General features: G+C 55.3%; 1 protein-coding gene across 1 annotated transcript in view; it reads left to right on the top strand.

The window, feature by feature from the left end:
• Positions 1 to 358: 358 nt before the first annotated feature.
• The window catches only part of ABLIM3 (actin binding LIM protein family member 3), a gene marked incomplete at both ends in the record, with an annotated part of 34613 nt that continues 23623 nt past the window's right edge, over positions 359 to 11348 (top strand). Inside the window, one exon of the mRNA XM_079542244.1 lies at positions 359 to 371. Within this exon, the coding sequence (XP_079398370.1) occupies positions 359 to 371 (13 nt within the window). The remainder of the gene's footprint in view (positions 372 to 11348) is intronic.

Here is an 11348-nt window from a genome sequence, read left to right as displayed (position 1 = left end):
CCATCCTGGGCTGCTCCGCGGGGCGGGGCGGGCGGGCGGGGAGAGGCGCGGCACCGCGCGGCCCCACACCCCGCTATAAGAGCGGAGCGAGCGGCCGCGCTCCGCAGTGCATGGCAGCGCCGGGCCTGGGGCCGTTCCTCCGGGTCGGTCCGGGCATCCGCCCCGCTGCCGCCACCCTGACCTTGGCATCGGGACAGAGCGGGCGGCGCGGCGCTGGGGATGCCTTGATGAGAACGCGCAGGGACCTCTTCTAGCGAGGGGAGAGGCGACCTCCTCCCCGCTATCGGAAGAAAAAGAGGATTTAAAGAGCGGCTTTGCCCCCTTTGTTGACTGCGAAGGGCAGAGGAGGACCGGCAAGATGAGCACTAGCAGTAAGTACGGCTCTCCCTTCCCTTTGCTATGGGAACAGGGCTGATGTTGCGTGGAGCTGGTGGGGAGGAATCGGAAAGAAAATGTGACACCGGGGCTGACACATCGGATGGGCTGGGTATCTTTTTCTCTGCCTCTTGCTTTCTGACAGGGTATGGCTTTGCTAGTGTTCCCTTCGTGCGGGCTGAGCCGCGGTGCTTATCTCCCCTGAGTACTTCTTGGCTTGCATTTCTGGGCTTGGAGGGCAGATCATGCAGTAAAATGTCGATATGCAACATGGTGAGAGGGAGCCAGGAGCACTCTGCCAGGCAGCAGCCACACTTGCTGATGCTTCTGCCCACATATAAATAGCCATTAGGAGAACAGCCAGCGGGGATGAGGAGCAGAGGAAGGGGGTACCCAGGAACTGGGGAGCTGAGCAAAGCACAGATGTGGCACAGAAAAGCATGTGCCTTCTGCAGCTGGGGATGTGGGTGTTTCTATTGTGCGCGGGTGAGAGATGGGGACAGAGGCGTTCATGCACTACGTAAGAATTGCTAAAGAAGCAGAGCGTAGAAATGTGCTGCATGAGATGAGAACTGGCACCTGCTCCTGGTCTGGTTGCTCCTGGTTTTGCATCCCTGTTGCAAAGTCTGGAAAGATTGATCCAGTCACAGTCAATGTCTTCTCATTGCTGTGAGGGTGTGTGACAGCTGTGTCCACCTTGCTAGCAGACCTCTGGCCTCTTCCTTTAAAAGCACATGGCACCGAGCCCCCAGAGCTGCTGCTGGTTGCCACCTGCCTCCTGGGACAAGGTCCTGTCCCTCCTGAGTGTCCTCACAGCTGTGTGGAGTGAAGAGGCAGAAAGTAGCAGAGCAGTGACTTCTCTGTCCCTTTGGTGTGCTGAGGTTTCTCAACCTGAGATCTTGGGGTGGTTCCCAAGCAAAACACCGTGAAAAATGTCTTGGCATGCTGCAAGCAACAGAACAGGTGATTCCAGATCTGTAGGGCTGTGTTAGAGGTGTGAACGCTTTCCAAGTGCCCTCTGCATGAGCCATGCCTGTGGCAGGAGTGGTGCCCTGCTTGGGGGCAGTGAGGTTGGCAGTGCCCAGGTAGGGACTGCTGGGGACCCATTTGTTCCCAGCTCTATGGGGATGCCTGGTAGCAACTGGGTTATGAGTAATGATCGTGGGTCTGGTGCAGAGGACTGCAATGGCTCTCAGTGTTTGCTGGGGTCAATGATTGTGGTGGCCAAGTAGGGCTTTTAGGCTTCTTCTAAGCCAATTCCAACAAATGTGTGCTAGTTCCTCCTGGGGGTTCCTTTCCAGCTCTTAATAGCCAGCTTGGATGCTGACAGTGATAAGGGTTGTTTATGGTGCCAGCGTATCGTAAGTATCTGATTACACCGCAAAACTTCACTTATTCCTCTCCCACGTGGGGGGAGTGGTGCCAGCAGAGCCACACGTGCATCCTGCCTGGTGCTCTCCTGCGATTTGATGGGAGGAGGCCACCAGGTTGGGGGGTGGGGAGCTGGAGCCCCCTGAAAGCCACATCTCCTCCTGCCACCAGCTCACTCAGTGCCCCTGGGGGCATCACTCAGCCATGCCTTGGCTTCTGAGTTTCCCAGCAGCAGACTGGCACTGTGGGTCTTGCCCGAGCCTTCAGATGGCTTTGCTGAAGTGGTGCCATTTCCCTTTCCCAAGTAGCTACGTGGTTTGGTGAGATGTGGGAAGCTGCTCCAGCTGCAGTTTGCTTGCAGTGCTGTGGGCTGATCACTGGGGGTGGGCACTCCTTGGAACAACACCTGTACAAGAGCTGTGCAAGGCAGCAGGCACTACCCTGCTGAGCTTCCAGGCTTTTGCAGACAGCTGAGGGCTCAAAGCAGAGCTTTCCATACCCACATTCTGGCTTGTCTGTTCTTAGCAATGGCATGATCCTCTCCCAGCTGGTACTGAGAGCACGGGCAGGACTGGGGCTCCCACTTGTGTGCTCTATGGCTGCTGTGAGCTGCTGAAAGCTGTCTAGCTTCTTCTCTGCCCAGCCTGCAGCCCTCAGGCCTGTGTGTGCCTGCTGGAACCCTTGGCATTCTCTGTGCCATCTGGCTGTCACCCTGCGGTGCCTGGCTATGACCTGCAGTGGCTCTTGCAGCCCTTTTCCAGCAGCTGCTGGCTCAGGAGCTCACTACCACTTGTTGGCTATGGAGCAGCTCTACTGCTCTCAGCACGGATTCTCTTGTCTGTGAGGGAGGGCTCTGAAGCAGAAGGGCTGTGCCTGCAGGTCAGCTATGCTCAGCCTCCCAAGTCTGGTCTCTGTCCTGATGCTCGAGATGCTGCTTATGTTGATGTTGGAGGAAAAAGAGAGGATGTCATCACCTCACGCAGTGGGACTTGCTTTGCACCCAGGGTTGGAGGACCTCTCCTCTCCCATTGAGCAGAGAAGGCAAAGCCATGTGAAAACTCTGCTGTTAAGGGGCAGAGGAGAAGGCCCTTGATCCTGGGTGTAAACTCATACCCTGAGGCTGCAGAGTGAGAAGACCTGAGGGTGCAGAGTTGTGCTGTCTGGGAACACAGCCTCCTGGCACACGGCTGTGAGCGTTTGGAGGGCACTATGTTGATATTTACATTCACTCTGCTATTTATACCTCCCACTCTGGTTAGCACTGCTAATTGGTTGCAAATGGATTCATGCATTCCTAACCAGGTCCATCAGTGCTGCATTTCTGCCGAAGCTCGATCCTGTGGTACAAAGTTTTGCCCTAGACAACATCCCCTTAAAATCACTCCAAAACCTCCTGAGCTCTGGGCTCCAACCCTTCCCTGAGAAGCTGGGGCAGGAAAAGCCCATCCATCCCACCCTGCTCCCTTGGAGCGGCTGTCACCTGTTGGAGCACGGGGAGGTCTGTGGGGGCTTTGGTATGTGAGGTGGAAAGTTTCCCCAGACCATCCCATCCCGGCGCCTCTCGGATCCCCCTGCAACAGCTCTGCTGGTCTCAGAAGGCCCAGAAAGGAGGTATGAGGAAAAGCCGGCCGGTACGGCGCTTGGGCAGAAAGGCTTCATGACACACTGATGAATGTAACGTGTTTGCCTGGTTATTTTTGTCTTTCCTAAGTCGTGTTCCCTGTTGCATGATGATCCACTAAGCGTAATTACCCAGTAATCTGCAGGCACATGTGGTTACAAGGTGTTTACCAGCAAACTCTATTAAGTCCCTGTGTAATTAAAGAGGAATCACACAGTACCGTGCATCTCCAGGAGCCTCAGCCCTGCCCCATAAGCTCACCAGGTTGGGGAGGTTCTGCATCTCCCCACAGAGCAGGGCAGGACGTGCTAAGGAGGCTGTGAAGCTGCTGAGGGACCCATTGATACGATGCATCAAAGTCATCTCTTCTCCTTGAGCTTCCAGTGCCAAAGAGATCTCCTGGTTTTCAATACCCAGCCCTCTGCTGCCACCAGCATCCCAGTACAAATCCTCTCCTTCCTCCTGCGCAGCCAACCAAAGGGACAACTGTCAACGGCATTCACTTCGGTGCCAGAAAATTCAGCGCCCATGCAGTCTCTCTGTCCTCAGGCTGGTGGATGGACTTTGGGCGTTCCTGCAAACCCTCTTTCTTGGCAGTTTGCCCTTCAAAGAGCAGAAGCCATGGAAAGTGGCCCTGCAGTCCAATGAAGTGCATGCTGTAAAGTCAATTGAAGCAATTGAATTATTTCAAGGGCCTGCCATGCTCTTATAAAATAAATAGCAAGTTTTCTAATGACAGAGTGACGATTGGTTTAGCCAGATGATTGTATTTGTGATGCCAGCAGGCTGGACTAATGACAGACTGTCCTGTTATCAGTGTGGTGCTGCCCTTGTGCTCAGCAGAGCTGCGAAGGAGCGAAGGCAAAGCCACCAAGTTCCTGCCAGACCCCGCAGTCCTATCATGATGATGCCATAATGAAGTGCTTGGAACATCTAATCAGATATTTTTAGACTAAATACATCAGTGCCTCTCAGTTGTGAGCGCTGCAGTGCCTCTGGAAGGCATCCTGGGGGTGGGCTGGAGGTGGGAGAAAGACGGGATAGAGAGGAGGGTTTTGTGAAGTGGATGGGGACAAGGAGTGACTGCAGCAGGTGGAGGGAAGGCAGAGCTCAACTCCAGATGTTTCAGCCCCAGAAAGCTTGCTCAAGTGCCCTGAAGAACAGCCCCATTGCAAACACTTCCCCTTCCAGAAAAGGGCTGTCTCTGAAGCTTAATAGCACCAAACTGAGCAAGTGTGGCAGCAGACTTGAGCATATGGTTCCCATATATTTGATGGCGGTTCAGATTTTTGATAGGCTGTAGTTGATAGAGGCTTTTTCCAGTTCTGGCATAGCCTGAATGCCTTATCATTATCAGCCACAAGCCCAGGGCTGGGAATTGACATGCTTTCTCTGCTGCCTGGGGCAGAGTTCTGAAAGAAAGAGGAGCCAATATGATTTCCTTACGCAGCCTTCCTGACCTTCCTTTTTTCTTACCCGTTTTACCTTGGCAAAGTCCTTCTCTGAGCCTCGAGCATTGCTTGTTTTTCTCTTCTTGCACATTCTACTTTACTCCCATCTTGAAATGTTTTTGAAGCTTGGACAATTGGAGAAGTCCTCAGGAGGAGAGCATTGCAGAGGAGCGGGAACATGTAAGAGAACAGTACGTGTCTGCAGCCATCCTGCTGACCTCCTTCTTTGCAAGGAGTGCCCCACAGTAGGGAGCACCAGGCTGCCTTGTTGGTGCAGTGCCACCCCAGAGCCCTTCTCAGATCTGAGTCCATTACAATCTGAATTCAGGTTCTGGGGGTTGACCTGCTCTCACAGCAGTGAGCTGCAGCAAGGTTCCTCTGCACAAGGGGATCATAACCTAGCACAGGACTGGAGGCGTGAGCCCATAGGTGCCCACACCAGGCTCTGCAGTACCATGCCTGCACAGCACATGTAGCATCTCACAGAAGCGCAACGCAAGCGCTGCTCACCTTTCCCACCCCTGTGCTGTGTACCCTCCAGCCCTGGAGGTGTTGCTTCTCCTCATACATCCATTCTTCTGCCAGCCTCGATGCAGGCATCCCACTGAGGGCTGTCCTGCCCGGGGCAGTGGCAATAGGGATCTATTTATAAACAGCTGAGGTTGGGCTGGGCTGGTCCCTGGCTCAGCTCCGCTTGCTGGGACATGTCAGGCAGTGTGATGGGGATGTCATGCCACAGCTGCTCCCCAGCCCGGATTCCCTGCACAGGTGGGGGGGCCCAGCAGGGTGGCGGCGCGAAGGAGGCTGCTTCCCCTTTGGCCAGGGATTTGTCTTCTGAAAGCTTTAAAAGAGGAGGAGGAGGACAGGAAGCTGTGTGTGAGCCTGCTACTGTAGCATGGCAGGAGCTTCCTTTGAGCCCCAGGGCTGCTCAGGAGGTGACTGCATCCCCTGGCACCCCCCTTCCAAACCAAGGGCTTGCCTTAACCCTGGCAGGGCTGCTCCCTGCTGCTGCCCTGCCCTCCACCTGCTGCTCTGAGTCACCAAATGCTTGCAGGTTAAATCACCCCTGTCTGCAGCACTGCCCAGGTTGTGAGCAGCTTCATCACCAGGCTGTGCTATGCCAGAGCTGTGGGGTGCCTGGGGATAGGCTCCGTGCCAGCAGGGCTCTGAGCTGCTAAGAGAGACCCAGGGCAGGTGCCTGCGGCTCGAGTGGCTTGAGCTTTGTTTGCAAGCTGGACATCAGTGATCAGGTGCAGAGTGCAGCGGAGGTGTGGGGAAGCTCCCCTTGGCTGGGGCAGGTCCCAGAGCAGGGAGCCAACCACACTGCTCTCAGCAGCCCCCAGAATGCAGTCCATAAGGGCAGGGCAGACAGGCGTGCTGCATGGCTCAGTGCCGGCTTTTGCTGTCAGCTCTGCTCCAGATTTTCGCTCTCTCTGCTCAGATTGCAATCCTCAGAGTGTAATAGGGTGCTTCCCCGGCTCTGCACAGCCGCTGTCTGCTTGGATCAGGGTGCCGGTCCCTGCCAACCCTGCCTGCACTCTGCTGGTGGCACAGGGGTGCCCCTGCCTAACCACCCCCACCTCAGCACCTCCTGGCTCTTGAAGGATGGAAAAGGGGGGGCAAGGTAAGCTGAGCTCTCTCCAGCTGCTATAAATAGCTGCGTCACCCACGTCATCTGAGAGTTCTGTGCCTGGGCTGGGGCTCCTGGGTGCACTTGAACCAATAGAGGAGGGCTCTGGCTGCTGCTGGAGGCACAGAGTGTTGTCATGTTGGTGCCCAGTGGGACGCTGCTCAGGCTATACCTGGCCTGATCACAGCTGGCACAGTCTGCAGCAGGGACCTGCTGCAGAAAGCACTGGGCAGAGCCCATCAGCTCTCACCAAGATGCTGGGGTGTGTGGGGGGGCACAGGTGGAGGATTCCTTGTTATTCAAGGCAGATTTGAGGGAGGAGGCTCTTCTGTAGGGAGTGATCAGATCAGAGAGAGAAAAGTGGTTCTCCTTGTGCTGTTGAAGTGCATCTGAGGTTTCCGAGTGCTTTTGCACTCCCTCTGGGTTGGGGTTCGCTAGGGAACCTTGGTCATCGTGATGTCACCCAGGCTGTCTCCCAGGATTCAGTTTTTGGGGTGCTCCGTGTCTTTGTGTTTGTGGCACATCTCCCACTTCTTGGGATCTCAGGCTTCTTGATCACAACATGCATGGGTGCACAGGGAGATTCACAGCCATCTTCCCAGCATTGGAACTTTCCTGCTTCTGCCTACAGACGCCGGGACACCAGTCTGGGTGAATCACAACTCAGAGCCCTTAACCAGTGGGAAAACATTCCTGAACCCATCTGCATCTCCTGCAGAGGGGCCTGGCTGTGCTGCCCCAGCATCTGTCTCCGCCATCCCCAGGAACAGTGTGGTCTTCTGTCCAGGCAGAGCTGTGCAACGCAGTGTGTGCGTTCTCCATTCCTCTGTTTCTTTTTTTCTTGCATTTTTTTTTAAAGTCACTGTCTGCGTGGAGAGTTATGTGGTGATGACAGTTTGTGATGGGTTACATACAAAATCCCTTGCATCCCCGAGGATGCTACCAGTTGAAAGCTTTTATGACATTTTAAAAATAGCCACAGAGAGGGAGAGAATGAGTAGATGGATGGGTAGGTGGATCCCTAATAAGGAGAGAAGAGGAAACAGCAAGAGGGGAATGGAAAGACTTCAGTGAACGGTATGCGAGTGACTGCTGGGAGAGGGGGTGGTGTGGTCATACCGAGCTGCTGAGCTGCGTGCCCAGCAGGAGTGGGAAACCCTATAAAAAGCCTGGATCTGAGCTATGCTCCCTGCACATGTCAGAGGGAGGGATGGGGCAAGCATCAGTGTGAGCTGTCTCTCCTGCATGCACTCACTGTGTTCTACAAGTAGCTGTTAAAAATAATCCCTGACTCGGGCTGGCTTCTGCTCTGGTGTGGTTCCCAGAGCATCATCTGTGCTTCCCTCCCTGCTGCAGGGATCGAGCTGAGAACTTCCCTGGAAGCTGACAGACAGGGCTGGCCCTGGCGTTCCCCAAATGTCGAATTCCCAAGTAGGCTGTGCTCCAGGAAGGGGAGGAGGCTGCTTCTGTCTTGTGCTCCCCCCCCCCCGCTGCTGGCTCACAGCACCCGGAGGCAAAATGTGGGGTTGGGGCTGTGGTCGAGGGCACAGCATCCCCACACTGCATGGAGCAGTGATCCCATTGTGGGACAGCCCTGCTCTGCCTTGCATCACTGCTGGTGCAGCTCTGCAGCCCTCGTGGCAGCTCTACCCATCACTCAGGGAAGATTATACCGAGTGTCTCCAAGAAATGCTAATTGCTTTGGCTTGCACTTGGCACAGCAGAGCCATCGGGCACTCGGAGCTCTGAGTCAGCTCAGAGATCTGCCAGATCCTTGCTCTCCTTCCCCCAGAGTCAGCAGAGCTCTGCTGTGGCCGTGCTGCTCCCTGCATCCCTAATCCCACAGAGCTGTGCCTGGTGCCCCACCTGTGGGACACTTGGGGTCCTGGCACCTGTGACATGGGATGGCAGGAGCTTCCTGTCTTGGGAAGCGCATGGCACTTGTCCTGCAAGAGAGTCTATCAGCACCCTTCTATCCTCCCTGAGCCCTTCTGCTGCTGCCCTGCTGTCCTGCCCCTGGCAATTAAAGTCCTGTGAAGCCAGGCAGGCTGCTGGGAAGCATTTCTTGGCTGTGCCCCCACTCAGGCAGCAGGAAAGCAGCACTAACAAGAGTCCTCTGTCCGATGTGCCAGCCTGTCACATCCAGGCCATCTAGCTCTGCTCCCCCATGGTTGCTTTTCCCATGTGTGTCAGCAAGGCACAGAACTAAGGAAGCTGAAGAGCGTACTCCTGGTCCTGTGCTTCCCTCTCTCAAAGAGTCTGCTTTTGCTCTCCATTGAAATTCTGCAGCTCACAGCTTTATTTAGCACTGTAGCAGAGGAGCTGCAGCCCAAACTCAGCTTAGGTGCGTGCTGTCCTCACCCTGCCCATCACCTGAGTGTGGTGGCATCCCACACTGCACCCGGTGATGCTGTGAGCCCCTGGGGTGTGGGCAGGGGGAGGTGTGGGAGTGTCCCAGTCTGGGGGTGTCCCAGAGCATCCCTCAGGTGTGGGGTGAATCGGGGCCTTGCTGAAAGGTCATTTGTGGCTGTCTTGGCTCATGATGTCCCACATGGCTCTGGTGGCACAAAGGGTCTGATTCAGAACATAGTTTTGCTCCTTGGCAGGCAGTCCTTAGCTCATTTGAGCTGAGAGCACGCACAACAAAGTCTGTGTTGATTATCCCTCATGAAAGGGAACTTGTTCCCTGAAAAATGCCAATTCTGTTGGGCATGCTGACTGCCCGTTAATTGGCACTAATGAGGAGCTGGAAGGTGGCTTCTAGGGATAGGCAGGCTGCGCTGATATGTTCGGGAATGGGAGCAGTGTGGGCATGCTGAGCACTGGGCCTGGGCTGTGCTGGACAACATCACCGTTCTCCTGCCCGCACGGGCAACACTTAGCCCAACCTGGAGCAGAGAACGTGGAGGGTTAAGAGAATCTCTGGTGCTTACTGTACACAGATGGATTTATTTACGTTTATATGCAGAGATGTGGGAGAGGGGGGGCTGGACTCCCACTGTTGCAGTCCCCACTGGGAGCACAGTGCTGCTGGGCAGCAGCACCCAATGCCAGGTTTGGTTGTCTGCCTCCAGCCCAAGCAGCAGAGGTTCTCTGCCTTTTTTCTCCAGGCCCTGATGAAAGGCACTGAAGGCTTTTAGCAGCAGACAGCCGTGTCTGCCCGCCCGCCGCTCCTTGCGCTGGCAGCTCCCCCCGTGCCTTTTGAAGTCAGTTTCTGGGCGTATGCAGAAGCCAAGGAGAGCATGAGAGTAGGAAGGAGGAGGGGAGGATGATGTCTGTGCAAACCCCTGCCTGTACTTGGGGGAGCTCATTGTTTAGCAGTGCTGCTCCCTCATCTTGCCACATTGTCCCCTTGACACCCAGCGTCCCCAGCCCCCTTGTGCCAGCAGCAGGGACACCCCATGTCCGCACATGGAGGTCCAGAATGCAGCTGGGGATATGAAGCACAATCTGAGAGCATCACTCCCCTGACAACCAGCTGTGGAGAAGACAGACCCACCCTCATGGGGCTGGGATCAGACCCACAGTTTGGCTGATCCCCCTGTGCTTGGGGAAGGAGGGAGGTGCTGAGGAACTGGACACAACTGCCCAGGCTCTCACTACTTGTTGCTTTAAGGGTGTCTCTGATGTGAGGTTCTGTCCCAGAGTGTGGGAAGGGCTCCTCCTGGCTCTGTAGCAGAGCAATGCCTCCACATACCTGTATAGGATGTCCTGCAGCATAGCCTCAGGCCACCAGCAGGGGAATGGCCCTGGAGGGAACTTTCGGGACAGCTGCAATGGGAGCTGATGGGCACCATCCCAATGGTATAGCTCAGTGCACACCCTGGGTCACATCCCCAGAGGTCATCCCAAGGTGAGCACTGAAAGGCAGCTCTCCTCCTCCTCCTCCTCCCCCCCCACATCCCTGTGCTTTCTTGCCCCGTCACTCCCTCCTGCTGCAGCCTTCCATTACTGCAGACCTGTCTCCCCTTCCTTCTTTTTGGCTTTCCCCCTTTCTTTCCTCTCTTCCCTTTTTTCTCCATCAGCTTTGTTCGCTCTGGCTGTGTACCGGCGTTGCCATGACGACTGCTGGAGCATCTCTGCATCCCGCAGTAGCGGTCCTGCACCCACCCCAGCCCTGGGGAGCAGCAGGATGCCCTCCTGGCCCTCAGAAGGACAGCCACCCCCTCCTGCCAGGGTGGGCTCATTGGAGACACCTCTGCAGCACATCCTCTGTGCAGGCGGGGATGGAGCAGAGCATGGAGTGTTACTGCTGGTCTGGATGGGGCCATGCAGCTCCTCGTGCGGGGGCTGGGAGGGGTGCTGGCAAGGCCAGTCTGGGCAGGTGTCTCTTCACGAGCTGTGTCCTGGTTTTTGGGACACGAGCTGAGCCACGGCTTGGAAGCAGAGTGTGTTTTGTGTCTCTGGTGCTGCTTTGCAGACAACATTTTCTTTCAGCATTTGTCAAAGCTTCCGTGCCCCTTTCATGAGATAATTAGGGTGACGTGTTATTAGTTGGTTACTGGGGGAAAAATATATTTACTGAGGATTTATTCTGGAAACAACATTAATCTCCTGTATAGTTGCTAAGTCCCCATACATAATCTGGTTTTGATAATCAATTGCTATTGCAACCTCCCTTATAAATCTCAATTAAATGCACATTTAATTCACATAAAGTTGCCAAACTTGCTTGTACATTCTGTCCTGCTGTTTGCCGTAGGCAGCTGTCTGTGTATGTAGCTCAAGTCTGTTTATCAGCCAACCTGAAACCAGAGCATGCTTTGCCAAGGAGAGTGGCAGCGCTCCTCTCCCATGGTCCTACAAGGAGATCCCTGCACATCCCAGCTCCTTCTGGCAGAGCTGCACAAACACAAGTGCTCTGCAAACATTGGCGCGCACAGCCCTTCCCCTGCTGTTC

Source organism: Tetrao urogallus (assembly GCF_951394365.1).
Source record: "Tetrao urogallus genome assembly, chromosome: 14".
Classification (NCBI taxonomy): Eukaryota; Metazoa; Chordata; class Aves; order Galliformes; family Phasianidae; genus Tetrao; species Tetrao urogallus.
The sequence above is the reverse complement of the archived record's forward strand: the minus strand, read 5'-3'. Positions and strand labels throughout refer to the sequence as shown.